The sequence below is a fragment of the Vigna angularis genome, chromosome 10, assembly GCF_016808095.1.
Source record: "Vigna angularis cultivar LongXiaoDou No.4 chromosome 10, ASM1680809v1, whole genome shotgun sequence".
Lineage (NCBI taxonomy): Eukaryota > Viridiplantae > Streptophyta > Magnoliopsida > Fabales > Fabaceae > Vigna > Vigna angularis.
The window spans coordinates 10,181,334-10,205,068 of NC_068979.1; the positions used below are offsets into that span (position 1 = coordinate 10,181,334).

General features: G+C 37.1%; 1 protein-coding gene and 1 long non-coding RNA gene across 4 annotated transcripts; one reads left to right on the forward strand and one right to left on the reverse strand.

The window, feature by feature from the left end:
• Positions 1-139: 139 nt before the first annotated feature.
• On the reverse strand, positions 140-2,208 carry LOC128194334 (uncharacterized). 3 transcript variants are annotated; one of them, XM_052869740.1, is made up of 2 exons: positions 2,070-2,208; positions 140-1,181 (listed from the first exon to the last, which is right to left on the reverse strand). In XM_052869740.1, the coding sequence occupies exon 2, from the start codon at positions 1,159-1,161 to the stop codon at positions 160-162; it is 1,002 nt and encodes a 333-aa protein (XP_052725700.1). In that variant the 5' UTR covers positions 1,162-1,181; positions 2,070-2,208; the 3' UTR covers positions 140-159. The 3 variants fall into 3 exon arrangements, with proteins under 3 accessions (XP_052725700.1, XP_052725701.1, XP_052725702.1); XM_052869741.1 differs by lacking the exon at positions 2,070-2,208 and having other exon boundaries at positions 140-573; positions 805-1,372; XM_052869742.1 differs by lacking the exon at positions 2,070-2,208 and having other exon boundaries at positions 434-573; positions 777-1,372.
• Positions 2,209-8,956: 6,748 nt separating this feature from the next.
• On the forward strand, positions 8,957-10,928 carry LOC128194335 (uncharacterized). The gene is made up of 3 exons (XR_008245758.1): positions 8,957-9,026; positions 9,132-9,222; positions 10,829-10,928. It is a non-coding gene; the product is annotated as an uncharacterized LOC128194335 (long non-coding RNA).
• Positions 10,929-23,735: the final 12,807 nt, after the last annotated feature.

Genomic DNA, 23,735 nt, shown 5'->3' on the forward strand with positions numbered 1-23,735 from the left:
TGAGTAAGGTTTTCTAATCAACAAAAACATACTCAAATCAAACAGCAACAAATATGTACAAGAATAGAAACTGAAAAACACAAAAAGAACAACAACTGAACAAGAATAGAAACAAGACTTAAAAGTAAAACTATAAAACTAAAGAGGAAAAGAACTTATTCAGATTGGCCACAAATCAAAGTTAATTCGTTTTATTTTTATGAAAAACAACATATTATCTATCCTACTATTTATTATGCTACTTAAAGCTATGTAAACTACTATAAAAGACCTGTAACTACTATTTAAAAGAAGGGAAAAGAAAGAGCTTATTGGATTTTCTCCATTGTGCTCAGCTCCTTTGTGTATTGTCTCCATGGCTGCATTGAAGTTCTCCTGCTTAGGCATTTGTTGCAGTAACTGCAGTTCTCCATTCAAATTTTTCAATTGCTTCTGCACGTTCAAGACTCCTTTAGCAATATTGACACCATCTATTGCCTCCACCAGGGTTGCCTTTGTCTCTGCAGCTTCCTCTTTGTTTAATTCTGCAATGCCATCACTGAATTCGAAGTCAGCATGTGTCTCCATCATAACCTGTGTATTTACATTACAGTCATTCAGCAGGTTCTCAAACAGGTTATCAGAAAACAATGACTTAAATTCAGAGCACCTATCAGTAGGTATCTTTACATTATGCACAACAGAAATTTCATCAAGCAATTTAAAATGCTTAGAAGTATCAGGCACATCAGGTAAAGCATGCAAGACATGAAAACGAGTGTGCATTTCAGCTATACCAGTAGAAGGATTAAAGTCAGATTCAACCTGGACTGGTTCCTCAAAAATGACCTCACTAGCATCTATCAAATCAGCAGCTAAATGAACACCTACTGTGAAGCTATCATCAACTGGAATAATGTCAAAACCAGTGCATAACTCTGAAACAGCATAAGGCATGTCAATATTTTCAATGGAAAAGGCTGAATCTAAAATATGAGTGTGTGCAGGCATAACAGGAACATAATCTAGAGTAGGTTCTATGGGTTCAACTTTAAACAGATCCAAAGCATTAAATTCATATTGAACCTTAGAGAACTCTATGGGAATGCTAAGTTCAGAATAAACCTGTGTTCTCTGATCACTAGCTACCTCATCAGGGTCATTTCCATCCAGCTTGAACATAATGATCTCTTCCTTGGCACCTGCAAAATAGTTAGAAGCAGAACATATGGCAGAACTGATTTCTTCACAAATTTCACAACCACCCCCAAGGCATGTACAACCAGTGAGTTTTTCGTTACTCAGTTCTAAAGAGTTTAAGAACCCAGGAAACTCAAGTTCAAGTTCTAATCCTAAATCAGCACAAGCATTTTCAAAATCAACCATATCAACTTTCACATCATCAAAAACTACATATCTATCATCATGAGCATCTGATTCATCATCAAGAAGTGCATTTAAATCTGTGCAATCATAAAAAGCAGTAGATGCAGGTATATGAACTCTATCAATGGAAAATGCTAATTTTATGATATTAGAATGATCGAAGCAAGGACTAAAACTTCTACAGGCACATCTAGCATATGATCAAACACATTGAAATCATTTTCAGGCTCACACACATCGGCATCAAAATCCATTTCATAGTACTGAAGCACCAAAACATGGTCAGCAGCTTCCCTCATTTTTTTCAAATACTCTTTGGACTTTCTGAAATCAGTTTGTACTTTCAACACAGTAGATTCAACTTTTAAATCAGCAGTACAATCAATTTCCTTGAAACAAGAATGAGGTTCAATACTATCACCATCATAATACACATTTTCACTTAATTGAGCACTAGCAGTGGTAAAATCAGATATAGGAACAACAACAAAACTATTACAATCATGAATCACAGCCAACTCCCTAAAACCATCAACTAGCTTTTCAAAATGAGTATCAGTGTAATTATGGTCATAAGGTTCACATACACATTCAGAAATATCAACAGATGCACTCATACAATCATCACTCATCAGAGAATTGGAATTATCATCATCAAAATTTAAAGTAGAATGTGAATCAATGAAAGAAGGATTAGAGTATACAGTTACAGAGGTGGTTGGACACTCAATCTCTTGAAACTCTGCGGCAGCAGCTACCATTAGTGGTGCTTCATTGGTTGATGCCTCTTTCTCTCCTTCAACTCTCTCAATCAGCTTGTTGACAGCAGCAGCTAACTGAACCACTTGAGTAGTCAGTCCTTGAAGTTCAGATGCTGGAATCCCCTGCTGCTGATCACATAATGGATCTTGCCATGGCTGTACTGATTGGAATTCCTCTTGCTCTGGTGCATCATAATGGAAAAAAGATGGCTGCCATGGCTGTTCCGACAGGAAATTCTCTTGCTCTGGTTCAGCATATTGGTCCCAGTATACGTGTGGCAGCTGCTGCTGCACTTGCAAGGGTGGCTGCTCATGATATGGTTGAAAACAATGTGGTGGTTGCTGCTGGAAAGCTTGATTGGCTGGCTGCATAAAAACCTCAGGAATAGGCTCATAAAACATGTCAAATCTTGGTGGTTGAGCATTATAAGGAAATGAGAAATTACCATATGCAGAGGAGTGATCCATGCTTAACAATTGCTCACAAGATAAAAACCAATCAGACCAATAAAGCCTCTATCACAGAATTCAACAAAAGAATTGAAAGAAAAGAAAATCTATACAAGCTATATTCACAATTTCTACTCTGCAGAACAGATCCTAATATACAAAAATGAAAACAAAACAAACAGATCCTAAACTAAAAAGGAACATATATGAACACAAAACAGAAATAAAATCAAGAAAACAAACCTAAACAAGACTAACCTAACACTCTAAGACTTAACTCGCCGAGTCCCCGGCAACGGCGCCATTTGTTAAACTGATTTTTTTTCGCCTAAAATCAGAACAAACTAAGTTTCCCCACTAATGAAGTATAGGGACAACCTAGGTATCAATCCAAAGACTCGGCTAAAATTAAGCTTAAAGTGTAGAATTAATTCTTGTATTTTATTTACTAACTACTAACTCACAGGTGGGGAAACGGAATTAAAACAAAGAAAATTTAAAAGAAAACAGTAAAGAAACGAAAACTGTTTTAAAAAGAAAAGAAGAAAAATAAAATGCAAGAAAATAAAACCTAAACTAAACTATAGAATCTATGTATAACAGAACAGAACCTAAACTAAAATGAGAACTGAATGCAATTAAAACTAACCTATGAATGCTAACAGTTAACAGCACAAGGAAAACAAAACTAAAACTGAACCTAATCTATATATCATCAAATAGAAAATAGGAGCAGAAATCATAATTGAAACAAAACAAGAACAATATAACAACACTGAAATTGAATTTAATCTGACAATTATGAAGCTTAACATCTCTCAAGAAGACCTCTTGATAAGTCATGCTCACTATGGAGTCACATTACATCCAAAACAGATGTAGAAATGCGGATATTTTCCTTCACAAATCTCAAATAAAATTCAATTCCAGATTTAAAATCACATACAAAAATAATAGAAGAAAAAGAATAAAAACACAAAACTGAATGAGTTTTTATTTACTGGACTCATCTTTGGCTCGAGAAGACATCTCGAAAGTGAATGCTCAAAATAGAGTCATTTGATTCCAAAAGGAAATATAGAATGCAAAGAATCACAGTCCAATTCGTTTATTCATTGAAACAACACAAGAAACACACAAGCACGAAACATAACAGAATATCAAAACACTGAACATGTGAAACATCAAGAACAAACTGTATTATTAACGAGAAAAGAAAAATTACAAAAATTGTACCGAATACATGCTCAATCAGAGTCACCGCGGCTGTCACCACCGTGATGTGCGCTCTAAAAGCAAAGAGAACGGACTCCTACTCTATAGAAAGTGGAAAATAATCCTAATCTACAGAGCTTAGAACTATGAATAGAAAATGTATCTCAAAGTGTGCAAAAGTATATATTTACAAGGTGAAAGCCCTTTTTATAGGGTCAGAAAAACAAAAGAAAACGAAAGAGGGAAAAGGAAAGGGGAAAATGAAAAAAATGGGAGATGGAGAACCTTGCTGTGACGCTTCGAGCTCTCACGTGGCAGCTCCGGTCAGCTCTTCTTTCACACTGGTCATCTTCTTCAACACGTGTGCAACTTCGGTGGAGTGGCACGAACCTCAGGTAAGTGATGTGTTCCTCTTCTTCAGCTCTCACTCTGCCCTAGCTTTGGGTTTTGCTTTCCCTTTCTCCAAATGAAGTGCTCCAGCAAAGAACCCCTAAGGCAACAGTGCACCAAAACGCACCACATCACTAATTGGATTTCAGCCCACCAGCGTTTACAACAACAGTCCTCCCAAAACGCAGTCGTTTCACTCAAGTTTAGCTGTAGCGTTTTGATTAAGTGGGCTTCCAATCAGCAGCCAATCCATTGTGAAATCAGCACTCCAATTAAAATGTGCAGCCAGTCCATTCCAATGCTTGCAATAGCAGCGTTCCAGCAATTTGAGCACCCAATCCAACCCAAATGCCTTTCATTGTACATTGCACCAACGGCCCAATTGCTTTGCATCTGTAACCCAATTTTTAGGACCGCAATAAGAAGAAAATGAATTAATGCCCAAAGAAAATAAAAGAAATATTTCTGCAATTCAAAAATTAAAAGAAAAAGTAAAGAAAAAAGATTTTCATTAGAAGATTTTCTCTAAAAAAATATTAATATCCTAATTATTTACAAATGCTAAAAATTACCCCTAAAAACCTAATTTTAACTAGAATTTTATAAAACTAAAGGATTAAGAGAAAAACATAAAACTACCCTAATTCTAAGAAATTAAAAACTAAAGAAATCTAAGAAATGATTTTTAACAGAGAAAAATATGTAAATCTAGAGTGTTATCAGTTTCCTATTCTGCAGCAATGGGGGGTTTGATCAAGATTCAAGAAGTGGACCGAGCATTGAACTTGCTCAGGGATTTGTGTTCTCGTGGCCATTGTCTTGATGTGGTGGCTTTTAACATAGTGATCAGAGGGCTCTGCAAGGTCAACCGAGTTGCAGAAGCTGAAAAATTGTTGGATGAGATTGTTGTAAAGGGCCTCTGTCCCTCAGTTGTGACTTACAGTCTGCTTATAGATAGTTGGTGCAAAAGTGGTTCTGTTGATAGGGCGATGTCTCTTCTGTCGAAAATGTCTGAAGAAGACAGGGAGCCCAATGTCGTCACTTACTCAACTTTAGTGGATGGGTTGCAGAGAAGAAAGGTCTGATGATGCACTCTTGGTTTGGAAAGAGATGGAAAGAAAAGGTTGTTCTCCTAATCGAGTTGCTTTTATGGCACTTATTTATGGTCTTTGCATTTGCAAGAGGCCATCTGCTGCACTCCATTATTTACACGAGATGGAACAGAAAGAAATGAAGCCCGACTCGTTCATTTATATTGCATTGCTCAGTGCTTTTCTGTCTGATATGGACTTGGCCTCTGCATTTGAGATTTTTAAGGAGATGGTTTATTCAGGATTTTTCCCAGAATCCCATGATAAAAGTTACCCCGTTGTGATGGATGCAATAGACAAATTTTCCAAGGATCACAGAACATCCTCTGGTATGAAAGTTTTAAGTGAAGAGGGCAAACTTCCTACGCATTGCTTGATAAACGTCGGATTATAAACGACTCTCAGATAATTTGCCTACAAAAAGAACTTGAGCTCCGGAATTTTCAAAGATACACGTTACTTGATTTGGATCCTAAGAGAATACAAGAGAAAAAGAGACATAACAGCTGATCAAAGGAGCGTTATGTTGTTCTTCCGGTAGTCATGCGAAATCGTTTACAATGTATTGATATTTGGTTTTCTGTTGGACAAACACAACGAGAGCTCGAAATTTTTTAAGATACACACATAGTGGCGAATTTTCTGTTATATTTTTTTTTATAATACTTCATGTAAATGTGATTTTTCCCATTTCATTTTCTTCCTCTAGTAGACGTTTATTACTTTTTAATTTGAAAGTAAAAAAAAATTGTCCTTTCCTTTATCTAGCATGGATATTCAACTGATGGTGAGCTTAAACTGGGAAATTTTGAAATTTGAGGAACTATTACATGTCTGAATTTGAAAATGGATTGGCAAAATAGATTAGATTAAATAATTTAGAGAGATTACTAGAGTCATTTTCTTGTCACTGAAGTCATGAGTTAAGCTACCGTGTTCCACGTGACAACTAGATTTTCCGATAGAGTAACGTAACTCAGAAGAAAAAGATATACTAGAGTTGTAGAAGTATTCTAACTATGTTTTGTTAAAATTTGATTGATTTGTTGGATTAATTTATATAACATTTAAAACACATTTTCTTAGAATTTGATTGATTTGCTTAACTGATTTAGAGTATTTAAAACACTTTAATCTTCCATCATCACCACGTAGTGTAATTTTAAAAATCAATACACGTAGTGTAATTTTAAGTTATATAAACACGTGCTTTCCTCTTCATTGCGATAGTAGTGTATAACTCTAGTGTTCGGAATCCCTTCATATTTGCATTCTCCGAAATTGAGATATAGTAGAGAAAAACATCCACAATAATCATGAGAGTTATCCTATAAAAAACTGGCCAATTTAACGCCATTCATTCCATTAGAAAAAGTCAATCTAGACTCTAGAGTTTTCATAGATGTATTGTAATAAAATAAATTATCAATGGTAAACTATAATTAATATTGATTTTGTTATTTCTTCCTGTTTAAGTTCTAAAGATGTTTGGAATTGTATTTTCAATTTGTTACAGCTTGTTTATATTTGATCTTTTTATTTATATATTTATCCCGATATTTTAAAGTTACTTGACATAATAAAATAAAAGAAAAAAATATATTGAAGTAATTGTCCTAAAATTGTCCATATCATACTAAATATAATTGTTGTCCCTCCACATTCTTCTTCTCGAGGTGACTTTCTCGGCCGGCCACGAGGACGCACGGCGGGCTGGACTATGGCTGCCATGGATGATGAAGAAGCAGCTCCCGTTCCCATTTGTTTCACGTTCCTGGATGAGAAAGAAAACCCTAGTGGTTTCTAATTGAAGAAGATAGAAGAGGTATTGGGCCTGGACCAGCAAATACTCAATGACATCTCCAAATTTCATCCTCACACCCCTGACAGATACAAAAAAAAAGAGGGGTTTTGGCCCAAACAAAAGAGCTTCAATTTTTTTCCACACTTCTGGTTTCATCTCTGCACCTCTATTCCTATTGGGATGTCCTCTCGTTTTTTTATTATTTGTTTTCTTTTTATTAGTTGGTTTTTATTGCATGTAACCCCTTGTATGATAACTCCACCCCTTTGCTTTATTTATATCCATTACACTTGTTTTTGTCGTTTTACATAAAAATTAAAAAAAAAATAATGTTTTAAATGTTAAGCACACGTGTGATCGCTCGCATCGTCCTTGTGCTAAAAATCTTTTCTTTTTCTTAAATAAATCACAAAAATATGTTTTAAAGATTAAGCACACGTGTGATCCCTCGCATCGTCCTTGTGCTAAAACATTTTTTCCTTTCTTATATAAAACACAAAAAAAATATAAAATCTTCAAAAACTAAAAACATCCATATTTTCAAACAAGAAACAATATTTCTGGCCAGAACTACGTGATCCTTGATTCTCCATAAAAAATGGAGATACGTAGGAGCAAGACCAGTCCTTGTCAGGTTCACTTTCCCAAAAATCCAAATTTATCCATAACAAATTGCTCGAACAATTCCTCAAACTTTTCAAGCAGTTTCTAAAAGAACTACGTAACCCTGATTTCTCATTCTAAATGAGAATACGTAGGAACAAGGTCAATCCTTGTCAGGCACAAAAAATTAAAAAATATATTTTGTTTCTTTAGATTTTTATTTTAGGGAATATTTAAACATTTTGAAAACCACATCATATTCGTGTATTTAGTTAAAGGTACTGCCTTAGGGCAGGCGTTGTAGGGTGCTAATACCTTCCCTACACGTAACCGACTCTCGAACCTAGAATCTGGTTCTTGTAGACCATGCCTTATCATTTTATGGTTTTTCCGTAGTTTTCCAGAATAAACTATGGTGGCGACTCTAAATCTCTTTTTCAAACCCGTTATCTTTTTTCGAGTCGTCGTCCCGTCGCGATTCCGGTTGCGACACATCCCATACATGTATATATTTTTCTTCAACATTTGTTTAATGGTTATCACATTGGTTTTTTTAAGTATATAGGCAAATTTAAACAAAAATTTACCAATTTAGGCAAAAACTTTTGAAATTACAGATCTAGGCAAGTCGTGGAAGGCCTAGACGATTTCAAATGAAGAAATCGCACCACTTGCACGAACAGTGATCAAAGGTGAAGTCGTGCATCCAAAAAAGATTTTAAGGCGTGATAATCGATTATCAGGCCTTTAATCAATTACCACACCTCTTTTCATTATAAATTAATAAAAATATTAAAATTGTAAGGGTTGAGGACTTCTCCTATTGAAGTCGTGCACCCCACACTTTTACTTTTTTTATTTTTTAATTTCTTTATTAATTAAAAAGATTTATAATTTATAAATAATATTTTTAATGTATTTAAAACAATATAAATGTGAAACCCTGATTAATTAACGCACCCAAATCCACACTCTGATCACCCTTTTAATGCACCGTGCCACGTCAAACAGCACTCACACCCACTCTGCATGTATCTGCCATGTGTCACGGCTGGAACCTTTGAAAAACGTTAGTGGAAGACAAGTGGCGTGTGGAGAATGGGCGTTCGTTCTGCATGGGAAGGAAAAGAAATTTTGCTGAAAAACTCTTCCCATTCTCTGCATGCATTCACCTTCTTCCTCACGAAACTCTGGCTTTTCTTCTTCTCCAGCTTCTCTCTAAAACTTCTCCATCTTCTCTCTAAGATAACTCACCATCATCTCCTCCGATCCCATTTCAGATACCGTGGAAACATTCCCTGCACCGTGAGCATCGTTCTGAACCGAACAGAACTGAGATCTGAACTGGTAAGTTCTCGTCTCTGAATATTCGTCCCTTTGGTTTTTGCGAACCAAATTCGGGTTGCATGCGTGGGTTATAGGTCTGAACTGTTTATGATTTTGGTGTGTTAGATTAAGTGGAAGTTGTGGAGTGATTCTTTGGGTAGAAAGCTGTGAGAGAACGAGCGAAACCCTTGCAATTGGAAGTGCACTACTGAACCAGGTAAGGGAAGCTTTAGTAATTTAATTGATACTTGCATGATGCGTGGGAAAGCATGAAACTATACTGGATGAATGAACTGTATGATATTTAAGTATGCATGAACGAGTACTGTGTAATGGATGGTTATGAATGATATTGTTTGAACTGTATGTTGAGGATGAAACGTATGATTTGGAAAATGAATAATTTCTGTATAGTATGAGATGATAATATGAATTCTGTAATGTATGAGATTTATGGTGGAGATAAATTATAAGTTATGAATCGTATGAAAACTGTGAAGTTATTGTAGATGAAAAATCTGGAAAATATCATAGTCTTTGCTTGATAATGCACGCTCGTCATCGAACGGTCTTATACCGTTCGGTTTCCCCTGAAAATGACTTAGAATATGAATTCTTTCATTTGGAAAGGATTCTGCTTAAGAACGAGCGTCTTATTGTGAAAGGCTAGGTTTGAGCGTTCGGCTCATCCTAGTGGTGTCCAACGATCGCTATAAATTGAAGTTATATTAGTAACGCTCGGTTTTGTAATCCGGCGTTCGTTATAGGTAGCACTTAGTCTTATACTGAGCGTTCATCCAAATGAGCGCTCGGTCTTATATCGAGCGTCCGTTCTATTTAGTGGTCGGTCATTTACCTAGCGTTCGTCCTAAGCAGTGTTCGGTTTTATACTGAACGCTCGTCCTTATTATTGATTCCTGAGCGAACGTAAATAGCGTTCGTCCAAATTTATTTATTGAACGTTCGGTCATTGACTGGCAGTGTTGTCCCCTGAATTAAATTACATTCTGTTAATATATCTACGTCATTTGTGGTGCATCTATCCATTTGATTCAATCTGAATTCTTTATACTTAAATTATTCTAAGTATTATTCAGATCTTCTATATTCAGTTTCTTAAAATGAGTTAAGTATTCGTAACGTCCGTCAGTGGACAAGGGCTCGTTTCTTTTGTTCAGAAACGAGGATTCAATGTACTGAAATACGTTCGTCCTTATTTATTAAAGGATGAACGCTCGTTATTTTATCAAAGTGGAACAAAGAATGAAAATGTGAATAATAGAAATGGTTAAGGTGTGCGAACGTTATTTTAAGTGAAATATTGAAAGTGGATTTTGAACGAACGTTCCAAGGAGGAACGTCTCTATGATCTGAATGTGATAAGTTGTGTAGTATGACCATGGTAAAATCGCTGATGGCTGTTCATCCTGATATTCCGTGAGTGCTCGTCCTCATGTAGAGGGGAGTAGGTCATGCGTGGGAATGGCAGGAGACTCTAGTCCTATTGAGTACTTTGGACTGATAGGGTTAACCTCGGGTGGCAGCTGATGTATGGTTCCAGTTACCACACCACCCGAGTGCACGAACGCCTGTGGTTACATGGATTCATACAGTCAGGACAGTCGTTATTTATGAGAATTGGATGATTTACTCTATGCTGATTCATTGGTGGATGTTTTGTATGTTAATTTCTTATGTTAAAATTGTATGTGAATTGTATGAATTAAATTACCTAAGCTTACCCTTGCAAATTCCTTGTGTTGTCTACTGGTTATGTACGTCCGTCTTGTCAATGCAATGATCATCCGTGTGGATGTGAGCAGATGGTGAGGCGCCACTTGAAGAAATGCTGGAAGAAGAAAATTTGGAAGACGCCAACCTTGTTGAAGTAGAGGTTAAAGTCGAGCCCTAGAGCGCTCGTTAGTTGTAGCTTTCGTTTTCTGTTAGCTTTTGGAACGTTCGGTTAAAGTTTGTAAAACCGTTCGTCTATTAACTTTGAATTACTGTTGCATGGAATTTTACCCTGTACGTAAGAACGTTCGGCTTTGTATTAATTTTTCGTGAATAGTGTAAGACTGCATGTTTAACTGTTAATTGTAATTAATTCTAATCTATGGTAATTACTATATTTTGGGATGTTACAATAAATTATATCTAACTAACAATTAAAGTTTTTATATTATTAAATGAATAAATTTCATAGTTTTAATTATTATTGTAATTAAATTAAACTTCTTATAAAGTGTTTTCAATTACATAATTACAATAATTATGGTTATAAATTATTTAATTAAAATTTTTATAAAAAGTTTAATTTAATTATAAAAGTAATTAAAATTATAAAATTTATTTATTTAATAATATTAAAAAAATAATTATTAATTAAATATAATTTACATTATTTTAAATATATTTAAATACATTAGTTACAAATTATAAATCATCATTTTAATTAATAAAGAAATAAAAAAATAGAAAAGTAAAAATGTGGGATACATTATAGAAGTCGTCAATAAAAATATGTGTGATAATCGATTATACTTTAAAATCGTTTTTGGAAAGGACGATTTCATCTTTAATAATGTGTCAAAATGAAGTGGTGGGAGACAAACTTTTGTATACTTACAAAATCCTGTATAATTTTAAAATTTTTTTTCTAAATCCATAATTTTTATTTTAAATTTGCCTGTATACTTACAAAAGCCTATTACATTGTTTTTAGGATAAACATGTAATCATTTTTCTCTTTTTGACGTCAAAGATGTACACAGGTCGAGCTATCAAATGAGCCCCTTTAATAAGATTTGGCCCTAGCCCATGTGGGTTGGGGCTAAAAAAGCCCACAAGGCCAAAAAAACTCTTTATTAAAAAAGCCCACAAGGCTAAAAACCCCTAAAGCCCTATAGGCCAGGACCAGCCCATGGGCTTTCCTTTTTACAAAATTTAATGTCCAGAAACATAATATCATCATACAAATAATCACAAATCATGTGTATTTTTTATCCAGCTTGCATTTTATCTTTGTTAATGTCGCAACCGGGATCGCGACGGGACGACGACCCGAAAAAAGAACGCGCGGGGTTTTGAAAAAGAGATTTGGAGTCGCCACCATAGTTTATTCTGGAAAACTACGGAAAAACCATAAAATGATAAGGCATGGTCTGCGAAACAGAGATTATTGGTTCGGGAGTCGATTACGTGTAGGGAAGGTGTTAGCACCCTACAACGCCTGCCCTAAGGCAGTACCTTTAACTAAATACACGAATATGAATGTGGTTTTCAAAATGTTTAACTATCCCTTAAAATAAAACTATAAATAAACAAAATATATTTTTTAGTTTTTTGGGCCCGACAAGGATTGACCTTGCTCCTACGTATTCTCATTAAGAATGAGAAATCAGTTTTCCGTAGTTCTTTTAGAAAACTGCTTTAAAATTTGTTTGAGAAATTTGTTTGAGAAAATGACTTTGGATTTTTGGGAAAGTGAACCTGACAAGGACTGGCCTTGCTCCTACGTATCTCCACTTTTGATGGAGAATCAAGGATCACGTAGTTCTGGCTAGCAAGACTGTTTGTTGTTTGAAAATGTTGATGTTTTTGGTTTTTGAAGATTTTATATATTTTTTTGGTATTTTTTGTATAATATTTAAATTTTTGCGTAATGAGCACTAGGCTAATGCGTACGATCGCACGAGCACTCACACGGCTTTTTCAATGTTTTTTATTGTTTTGCGTAATGAGCACTAGGCTGATGCGTACGATTGCACGAGTACTCACACGACTTTTCATTATTTTATATTTTAGGTAATAAGTACTAGGCCTATGCGTACGATCGCACAAGTACTCATACCGATATTTATTACACGTATTTTTTCTTAAGTTTTATATATTTTTTATTTTTTCTTTTTTGAAAATTTTATATAAAACGAAGCGAACAAGTCCACTAAAACAAAGGGGTGGGGTTATCTTACAAGGGGGTTACATGTAATAAAAAGCTAATAAAAAGAAAGAAAAAAAAAACATAAAAATAAAACAAGAGAAAAACTCAACAGGATTAGAGGTACGGAGATAAAAACCAGAGGTGCCGAATAAAATTGAAGCTCCTTTGTTTGGGCCAATACTCTCTTCTCCGTGTCTGTCAGGGGTGTAAGGATGAAAAATGGAAGTGCATCCCGAAATGTTTGCCCAGGTCCAATTCTTCTTCTTTTTGTTTTTTTATTTTATGTTATTTGCACAAAATGGGCTTAAGCCCGAATGGAAGGGGTGCAATTGAAATATTGGGATGACACTTGCTGGTCCAGGCCCAATACCTCTTTTATCCTCTTCAATCAGAAACCACTAGAAACCACTAAGGTCTTCTTTCTCATCCAGAAACATGAAACAAATGGGAACGGGAGCTACTTCTTCACCACCCACGGTGACCACCATCTTCGACCAGCTCGCCGCACATCCCCGTGGCCGACCGAGAAAGTCGCCGGCGTCATCACCCATGCTGGGAGCACCGCCGCACCCTCCATGCGTTCGTGAGGCAAGCTCGGACACCGCGAAGCGTGGACTGCGATGCCGCCGCTCGAACCTCCATCGTCGGAGCAGTTTTGGCCTCCGTCTTCACTCCCTTCTCTTCACGCGAGATAAACCTTCTCATTCTGGAACAATGTCGGTCGTTCACCGTCGAGAGTTACAAATGCCACCAAGCTAGGGTCGCTGCCCTCCGTCGAGCTCGTCGCCGGCCATGGAATCGAGCCTCCTCCTTCCTCTACTCCTTGCGCGCGAGGGGGACACTTTCCTTCGTGAATCGCCTCCCAGGCGAGCTCGGCCACCGCGCCGGCCAGGGTTCACTTCTTCATCGTCCACGACAGCTCCACGGCTAGCGTCACCGCACACCCCTTGGCCTCCTAAAAGCCACCGTCAGTGGTGTCGCCCGCGCCAGAAACGGTGTTGGCAATGTCGCCGACGATACCGCCGACGATTGCCTCTCTTTCTCCTTCGATGTACGGTTAAAGCTTCAATGTACTCTTTAGTATTCCAGTTTTTTGATTCCTTCCTTCTTCTTTTTGAATTGTTGGATTCTTTGTGATTATTGGCAAAGGTGAAGGATGAATCGTGATAGCTAGTGAGAGTCTGATGGTTGGGGGTTTTTGACAGTTGAAAGATGAAGTTGAGGTTGGGTATGAAAAGGAAGTTTTGGAGTGAATATGGTGGTGTTGGCCGTGAGTGATGAGGAAGAGATGGGATGAAGATTATAGGTGTTGGAGACGGTGTATGGAGCTGAAAGTAATGGATGAAGGGTTGAAGGCAATGGAGTTGGGAGTGAAAAGGAAGTGGTTTGTTGAGGTTACGGGTGTTGGCCGTGAGGTATTGGAGGGTGATGATAGGTTGAAGATGAATCCTAGAGGTGGTATCAGGATGAGGATATTGATCTGATCGTGAGCTGTGGGGAAGAGATAAATGTTGGCCGTTCAATCCTGTCCCCCCAAGACGAAGTGCACTCCTTAAATTGGCAGAAGACTCAAAATTGTCGGCAAGCCTCATTGGATGAAACTGTCGGCAAGCCTCATTGGATGAAACTGTCGGTAGCTTTGATTGGGGGACCATTGGAATAATTTGGTAGACATAATCGGAGGGTTGGTGAAGTGGGAATCATTAGTGGAAGATAGTGGGAATCATTTCTCGGCCCTAAACAAAGGGGAGCGACCAAGGCGAGAGGGGATAGTGAAAAGGACGAGCGGTAAGAAGTGAGGAGTGTCAGGACGAACGGTAGAAGAGGAAGAATGATTAGGACGAGCGGCAGACATGGGGGAACGATCAGGACGAACGACAGACATGGGGGAACGATCAGGACGAGCGGTAAGAAGTGATGAAGGTCAGGACGAACGATAGAATGACGAACGACCATTTTAAAACAAATTACTGTTTGGGCGAACGCTCAATCAAGACCGAACGTTCACTAAGAATAAACATCATGACCGAACGTTCACTAAGAATAAATATCATGACCGAACGTTCTCTAACATATAATATGACCGGACGTTAAACAACACAAGACCGAACGTTCAACATCAAGACGGAACTTTCAATATCAAGGCCGAGCGTTCAACATCAAGACCGAACGTTCAAAGTCTCAAAACCGAACGCGATGTTAAACTCAACACCAATAAGCCAAGACCGAACGCTCGCTACCTGAGAGGCTAAACGGTCGAACGAAGGAACGCTTGAGAATGAGAATTGCCGAACGTCAATGAGACGGCACATCGGAACGGTTGAGGACGAACGGCCGAACGACTGTGATATTATTCAATAAAGGACGAACGGTTGCATGCAGGTGGAAGGAACTGAACGTAAAACAGTAGTGCACGGTAGAGGACGAACGGTCTCCCAGTGAAGAGGACGAACGGTCTCGATGTTGGCCAACAAAGACCTGTTGCGCAGGGTAGAGGACGAACGGCTCTAAGGATAGAGGACGAACGGTCACCCGTGGAAGAGGACGAACGGCTCGATGTATAGGGCGGACGATCGGGCTTAGTTGAGGACGAACGGCTCGGTCATACAGCAAAATGCTGAACGCTTTGTTCTCTTTTTATTATTATTATTATTATTATTATTTTGTTTTATTTTATTATTCATTATTTTTCATTTTTTTATTTTTTATTTTACACTCATGATGAAAATAAAATACAGCAAACCTATTAGTCAATCCGGACGAAATTTGGTGTTGAGTTAATAATAACTTATAATCATAATTGATTCATGTGTAATTATATTTTTTTACGAATAAAATTAATTTTCTACTTCATAACTGTGACATCCCAAAAATACAGTCATAACTATAAATTTAGAAAATCACATATAATAATAATTCAAACAGTTTTCCACTAGGAAATTGAAAATTTTAAAACTTTCAAACGAACGAACGCGCAAGGACGAACGTCCTTGAGTACAAAACCAACATAACGGACGAATGTGCAAAAGCCGCACGTCACACATAAGAATTACAATAAGAAGTCGAGCGTACAAGAAACCTGGCCGAACGGTTTACAGAAACAATTACCGAACGGCCGAAATCAATTTAAATGAAAACTAGAGATGGTCGAACGACCACTCATTTCAACAACTAACTAGCCGAGTGTCTCACTGCTCGGTCTTCACTTCAACATCAACCAGGTTCTCTTCATTCAGCGCCTCTTCCAAACGCTCGTCTCCCTCTGCTCACATCCACACGGATGATCATCGCAATGACAAGACGGACGTACAAGGACAAAGGACAACACAAGGAAAACGAAAGGGTAAGCTTACGTAATTTAACTCATGCATTAACATATAAGTTCCAGTCAACAGTTTATTCCACACATACATAGCAACATACGCATTCATCATACATCACATAATTTAACGCACGTACAAAATAAAACTCAACACGACTGACTGTCCGGACTGTATGAAATCTGCGTAGTTACAGGCGTTCGCGCACCCGGGTGGTGTGGTAACTGGCCTCCTCATCAGCTGCCACCCGAGGTTAGTACGCTCGTCCAAAGTACCTCTAAGGACGACGACCTCCTGCCGTTCCCACACATGACGTGCGTTCTCTACTTGAGAACGAGCACTCACGGAACATCAGGATTGAACAGCCAACATTAACTTCCCACAGTCATACTTAACAATTTCCAATAATTTTCCAAGAGTCGTTCCTACCGGGAACGCTCATTTAATATCCATAACTTTCATTTCATCTCAAATATTATTCACCATTCACTATTCACCAATCCATAATCATTTTCATCTTGATAAGGAAATCATCAAAACCGAACGTTCTGTTCTCAATAAGACCGAGGACGAACGCTGTCAGTGAGACCAAAAGACGCTCGTTCAAATCAAAGTACGAACGGCAGAATTTCAATAACGTACGGGAATACATAATCTACTGTTCATTGGACGAACGCTATTTAGTGGGAAAAAGAACGAGCGCTCAAAATGATATCGAGCACTATTAGGACGAATGCTCGAGGCCGAGCACTATTTGGACGAACGCTCAGTTGGAGACCGAGCAATATTAGGACGAACGCTCGGTATGAGACCGAACGCCACTTTGAGCGTACGTTCAGTGTAAGACCGAACGCCTTCCAGTACGATCGTCCGGTGTAAGACCGAACGCTATTCTGAGCGAACGTCTGGTGTAAGACCGAACGTTCAATAACTCAGATTGAAAATCTTGAAAAATAAACTAAGGGAAGTTTGGAGCAGTAATACGAACGGGGAAAAGTTCACTGTTACATATTCATACAAGTACACAGAAAGAAAGAAGTTCATCAAACGTACAGGATTCAACAGTGAAAAACCGAACGCTCAAACAGTGAGGACGTTCGTTCTCGACCAGGATTCTACCCAGATGACAGAATCCCATTTCAATGATTTTTGCCAACAGAACTGAACGGTCAATGACCGTTCAGAACGAACGCACAACATCTCATGGAAGGTTCATTTCTCATAAAATCAAATCATCTCATTCGTTCATATAAACCCAAACTCTCAATTTCATATATTTCATTTTATCCAACATCTCATGCATAATATGTAACTCAGTCATATATCATTCTCATTCCATAAAAACGAACGTTCAACATAAATTAAGCATAACAGCTCCATATAATCAAAATAACGAACGTTCATGCAAGTCACCCTAGAAACATCATACAGTAAAATAACGAACGTTCATACCATCATTTCATACATCATGCATTTCTTTCATACAGCCAAATAACGAACGTTCAACATAGCATACATCAAACCAGTTAAATTAAATAAGCTTCCCTTACCCGGAAATGGACGAACGTTCACTGACGCACACACAGACGCTTCTCCACTCAAGTTCCACTAACCAGCGCTCGTTAATCCACTGTACGAACGAACGAACCCCAACACCAAACTCAGAATCACGCTACTCTAAGAAAAGACGAACGCACAACTCAGAATTGAGTTTGCATGCAAAGAAAACGAACGTTCAGAGAGGAAGAAAAGACTTACGAGATTCACTAACCGAACGTTCTCCTCTGGAAGCTCTTGTCGCCGAGCGTCCTTCCACGTTGCCGGAACCAGAATTGGAGGAGGTGCAGTGGTGGTTCCTTAGAGAGATAAGGGTGCAGAGAGTGTAGAGAGAAGGAGGAGAGAACTTAGGTTTCTCAGAAATGCAGAAGAGAGGTGCGTGCAGGGGAAGTGGGGAATAAGTTCAGAATTTCCACTTGCCAGCGCACGTTCGCACACCACCAGCGCACCCCATTCCGCCAACGCACGTCTGCACTCTGCCTGAGCACTCCACTACGCCTCTGACAACCCACGCCGGACGGTCGACCACTACACTGTTGCCACGCGTCTTCCACCATCGCGGACGCACGTTCTCTCTGACTGTAGATGCCGGACGTCCACTCTCAGGGAGACATGTGTAATCCACTACACCGGACGCACGTTCCCACTGTGCTCTGACTCAGTTGGGCGTGCGACAGCTGGCGTTCAGCAGAGGGTGTCGGGCACTGTTTGTCGGCCATGTGTACTGCTGAGGTGGCGTGCTCTCCTGCTGCCACGTGGACGCCACGTGGACGCACGTTTTTCGAGGCCTGACAATAACTGTTTCTATATTAATTAGTTTAATAATAATGCTTTTATATAATTATTCCTTAATTTCCAAATTTTGTTTTGATAATTTTTTCATCTTAATTTTGGTTTGTGAATTTGGCGGTTTAGAGATATCCACATAAAATAGGTTTAAAAGTTAAAAAATTTAATTTAATTGGTAAAATTTTGATGGACTAACGAATTTATTTATAGATGGTAATCTATTTTGTCACTAGTTCAAATCAATATCATTCGATTAAGATTTGTGATCAAAATTACATTATTTTTAATTGGTGTGAACATGTTAAAATTTTGACTTAATAATAACTTTTTAACTTTTTAAATTTTCCAAATTTAATAAAATTAATATTTATTATTTACAAAGTTATATAATTCTTTTAAAAAAAATTTGTGAAACGTATAATTTAGTCATTTACATCAATTTATATATTTTTATGTCTTTTTCATATATTTTATATTGTATTAATTTGTCTTTTTTATTAGTTTCTTATTAAGAGAAATTGATGTAATTTTTTTATTATTATAATTATTATAATTTTTAGGTTTAATCCTTTTCGACATCCCTATTTATGTACGAATGTCTCAATTGGGTCCTCGTTTTCTAAAGTGTATCAAAATGGTCCCTAATTTTGAAAATTGATAGCAATTGATAGCAATTGAGTCCTCGTTATTTATTTTATATGTTAATTGTAACATCCCAAAATTATAGTAATTACCATAAATCAGAATTAATTACAATTAACAGTGAAGTGAACAGTCTTTATATTCCTAAAAGAAATTTTAAAAGCCGAACGGCTCGAGTACAAAAATAACGAGCGCAACATAGTTACAGGAATTAAATCAGACGAACGGTTTTTACAAAAGAAAAGAAAACCGAACGTCCTCATGAGTTACTATTTACAATCTAAACATCTACGAGCGTTCTAAACAAAAATGAAAGACGGACGTCCTACTGCTCCGCTCTCACTTCCACTTCAACTAAGTTTCTTCTCCCTTGATCACGTTCTCTGGAGTGGCTTCTCCTTCTGCTCACATCCACACGGATGATCATTGCAAGACAGGACGAACGTGTTACCAATAAGGAGTATTGGTAAATCTTGAAGAAATTTGTTTTGATGATGCTACAAGAAGTTTTAGTTGAAGAAGATATTAGAATTAGTTAAAAGCAATTTGTAGAAATTAAATGTAGTAGGAAATTCTTGTAAACCTTGTAAACTTGCATTTTTAACTGCAATAATCGATTATGGAATGGCAATAATCGATTATCACAAAGTCATACAGGAATAATCGATTATCTCTTCATATAATCGATTATCACATTTTGAAAACCCTGTAACGGACTTGAATAATCGATTATCACTTACAATAATCGATTATTCATGGCAGTTGGGAGCTGACCTTTGGCATTCAGTGTACTTGGCTATATATTTTGTTTTGGAGAAATTAGAATGTTAACGTTGTTGAACAGAAGCTCTAGCAGAATACTGTTTGTCAGAGGAAGTTCTCAGAAGCTATAGTTCAAGTTCCCTTGCTTGGTCTCGTGAACAGGAGAGGCTCGCGTTTCGTGTGTCGATTGTCGGAGCAAGCTCTCTTCGAGTTAGCAAGGTGCTCTGCCTGGTCTCGTGAATAGGAGAAGCTCGCGTTTCGTTTGTCGATAGTCGGAGCGGTTCTCATCGAGTTGGCAGAGTGTTCTTCTTCCAGTTCGTTCGTCGAAGAAAGGTTTATTTATCTGCTTTATTAACTATTTGTTGTAATCTGTGAAACATCTTTTTAGTGGAATTGTTAATCACTTTTTATAGTGATTAACGACTGGACGTAGATTTTGTTGAATCGAACCAGTATAAAAATTACTCGTGTGATTTTCTATTCCCTACACTCTTTATTTTTTACGCATATCAACTGTTCGATAAATTTTCTGAAAGAAAATTATTTTTTCAAATTTATCTTAAAAAGGTGACCGAACACGCTTTCCACTCTCTTTCAAGTTTTTAATTCCGCTGCGTGACTCTATAACGGTACCGATTGTTCCAACAGAACGTACATATACAAGATGACAACACAAGGAAAAACGAAAGGGTAAGCTTATAATATTTAATTCATACGCTTAACATATACGTTCAACATTTCAGCTCACACATACAACATACAATTTAACACAATGTAACATAGAAATATATATACATATATATATAAGACCGACCGTCCGGACTGTATGAACCGTGTAGCTACAGGCGTCCTTGCACCCGAGTGGTGTAGTAGCCGGGATATACATAATCAGCTGCCACTCGAGGTTAGTCCGTTCTTACGTCGCCCATGTTAACTTATGAACTAAGGACCTCCTGCCATTCCCACACATGAACTACTCTCCTCTATATGAAGATGAGTATCACGGAATATCAGGATGGACCAAGCCAGCATTAGCAATAGCCACAGTCATACTTTACCAATTTAATATCCAACAACATGAGACGTTCCACCCTGGAACGCTCGTCCAAATTCCATAATCATATAATCATGTAATATAGTGTTCACACGTCTTAGTATTTCTTATTCATAACATTTTCATTCTATGTTCCACTTTCTTGAAAAGACGAACGTTCAACTTTATGAAGGAAGAGGACGAACGTGAAAAATCAGAATTGATAAGGACTCCAATAACAATCAGGAAAACTCCAAAGGGATAAGACTATTTTCTCAATAATTTAGATACCAAGAGGTCAGGTTGACTCAACTCGGACGAATATACATTAAGAGGAATACTTAATTAAATTGGGAACTTTTTGGTTAAAATGGGACGACTGCCAGTCAATGACCGAACGCGCCAATATACAATCACTAGCCATTTAGGACGAACGCTATTTACGTTCGTTAAGAAATCAATTACAAGGACGAGCGTTCGTTTAAGACCGAACGCTACATTAAAGCGAACGCTAGGTAGATGACCGAGCACCAAATCATGACGAACGCTTGGTATAAGACCGAGCGCTATTTAGGACGAACGCTTCGGTATAAGACCGAGCGCTATTTAGGACGAACGCTTCGGTATAAGACCGAGCGCTATTTAGGACGAACGCTTCGGTATAAAGCCGAACGCTATTTAAGACGAACGTTTGGTATAAAGCTGAACGCTATTTAAGACGAACGTTCGGTATAAGACCGAGCGTTACGTATTTTAAAGTTAAGGTATTTATATACAGCTGAGCTGAACCGAACGCTCAGACATTTAAAATGGGGACGCTCGTTCTCGAACAGAATTCTTTCCAAATGAAAGAATTTCATTCTAAGCTATTTCCAGGGAAACCGAACGGTATAAGACCGTACGGTGACGAGCGTAATTTATCACAGGGGATGATTTACGTTTCAGATTTTCCAACCATACAGATTTCCAGATTTCAACATCTCAATTTATACTTTATGATTCATATGATTTTACATTTATAAACTTCATAACCAATATACCTTTACAGACTTTATAAAATTCATCACATTAACAACTCATACAGTACAAGAAATCACCCATTTTTCATACATATCAAACCAGCATGCAGTTCAACCAAATCAGAAATCATACACAATATCAGAGATCATTCATAACAACTCAAACAGCATACTGATCATACATGAAAATCAGATCACACACATGCAAGTATAAATTAAACATATAAGCTTCCCTTACCCGGATCCGTACTGCAACTTCTCCAATTCTTAAGATTAGGAGTGTGCGTGTAGAGCGAGAGATGAGTTTTTCTGAGAATGAATGCCTTGTTTCCAGTGCCGAACGAACGTCCGCTCCTCGTCAGCCACGTGCATTCCACTAACGCTTTCCAGACTCTTCTCGCCGTGACACCTGGCGTTTGTTAGTGAACTGTCGCGCTCTCCGAGTGACACGCAACTGCACTGCGTTTCCCCACTCCAGACTCCATGCAGCGTGACACCTGGCATCCGCTGTTGGAATGCTCCTTCCTGCTGCTGCCACGTACGCTGTTGAGGTGCCTCGTTCTCCAGCTGCCACGCGTACTTCAACGTACGTTATTTTCCAGGGTCTTACATTAATAATTAAATACAATAATAATTTTAATTTTAGTATTATAAATTATAACATTACATTTATTTAAAAATATTGTATCTATTATTTAATTATTTTTTATTTCAATCGGCTCAATTATGATAAATAATTCAACGAAAACGATCTTTGTTGGATAAAGATAAGTATGATTTTAGAATATTAATTTAATCTAAGAGGTTAGAAAAAAAAATCTGATTTTATAACCTCTAAGATTACATCTAGATCTTGTATACTAACATTTATGATATTTATAAGAATTTTGCCTAACAAGGATTTTCACTAAAAAATTAGTTCTTTTATTACGTGAAATTAATTTTAAACTTTACAAAGTTTGTGGTTTAATTTTTTAATGCATATATATCTATACAAAACATTCAACAAAAGAATTTTATATGACAAACTATAAAAAATAAAAATTTTACATCGATATTAAAAATTCATCCAATCAATAGATTCAAATTTAAAATCTATCCATAATTAATATTTCAAATATTTATATAGATATCAGAATTCAATTATTGAAAAATCGAATTTTCAACTGTGTTACTTTTATAATTTCTTTTTTGAAACTTTTTTCATTTTCTTTTAAATAAAAATAATAATAAAAATTTTCTTTTCAACTTTCCAAAATAATAAAATTATATATTTAAAATATACTTATAATTAAAAATTTATTTTAAATAAGTTTTTATAAAATCAATATTTATACATTTATATTTAATTAAAAAGATATTAAATATCATGTAAATTTTGAAAATTATTAAACTTGTAAAATAAATAAAAGAAATAACTAAAAATACATTAAAAATGAATTAATTTAATTTGGGGCTAGCCCCATCCTAACCCTATTCCAGCCCACTTTATGTGGGGCTTTAGGGGTTGGGGCTTTTAAAAAAACCCCTGTTAAGTGGGCTAGAAAATTGAGCCTTGATTTTAGAAGGGGTCACGGTCAACCCATGGATCAGAGGCTCAAATGACACCTCTATACATAGGAATGTAATGCAAATGTCAATTGGAGTGGTTCGTGCGAAAGAGTGTTA

Excerpts from the sequence above, each read along its gene's own strand:
- LOC128194334 (XM_052869740.1), bottom strand. The coding sequence starts at position 1,161 with ATGTTCAAGCTGGATGGAAATGACCCTGATGAGGTAGCTAGTGATCAG.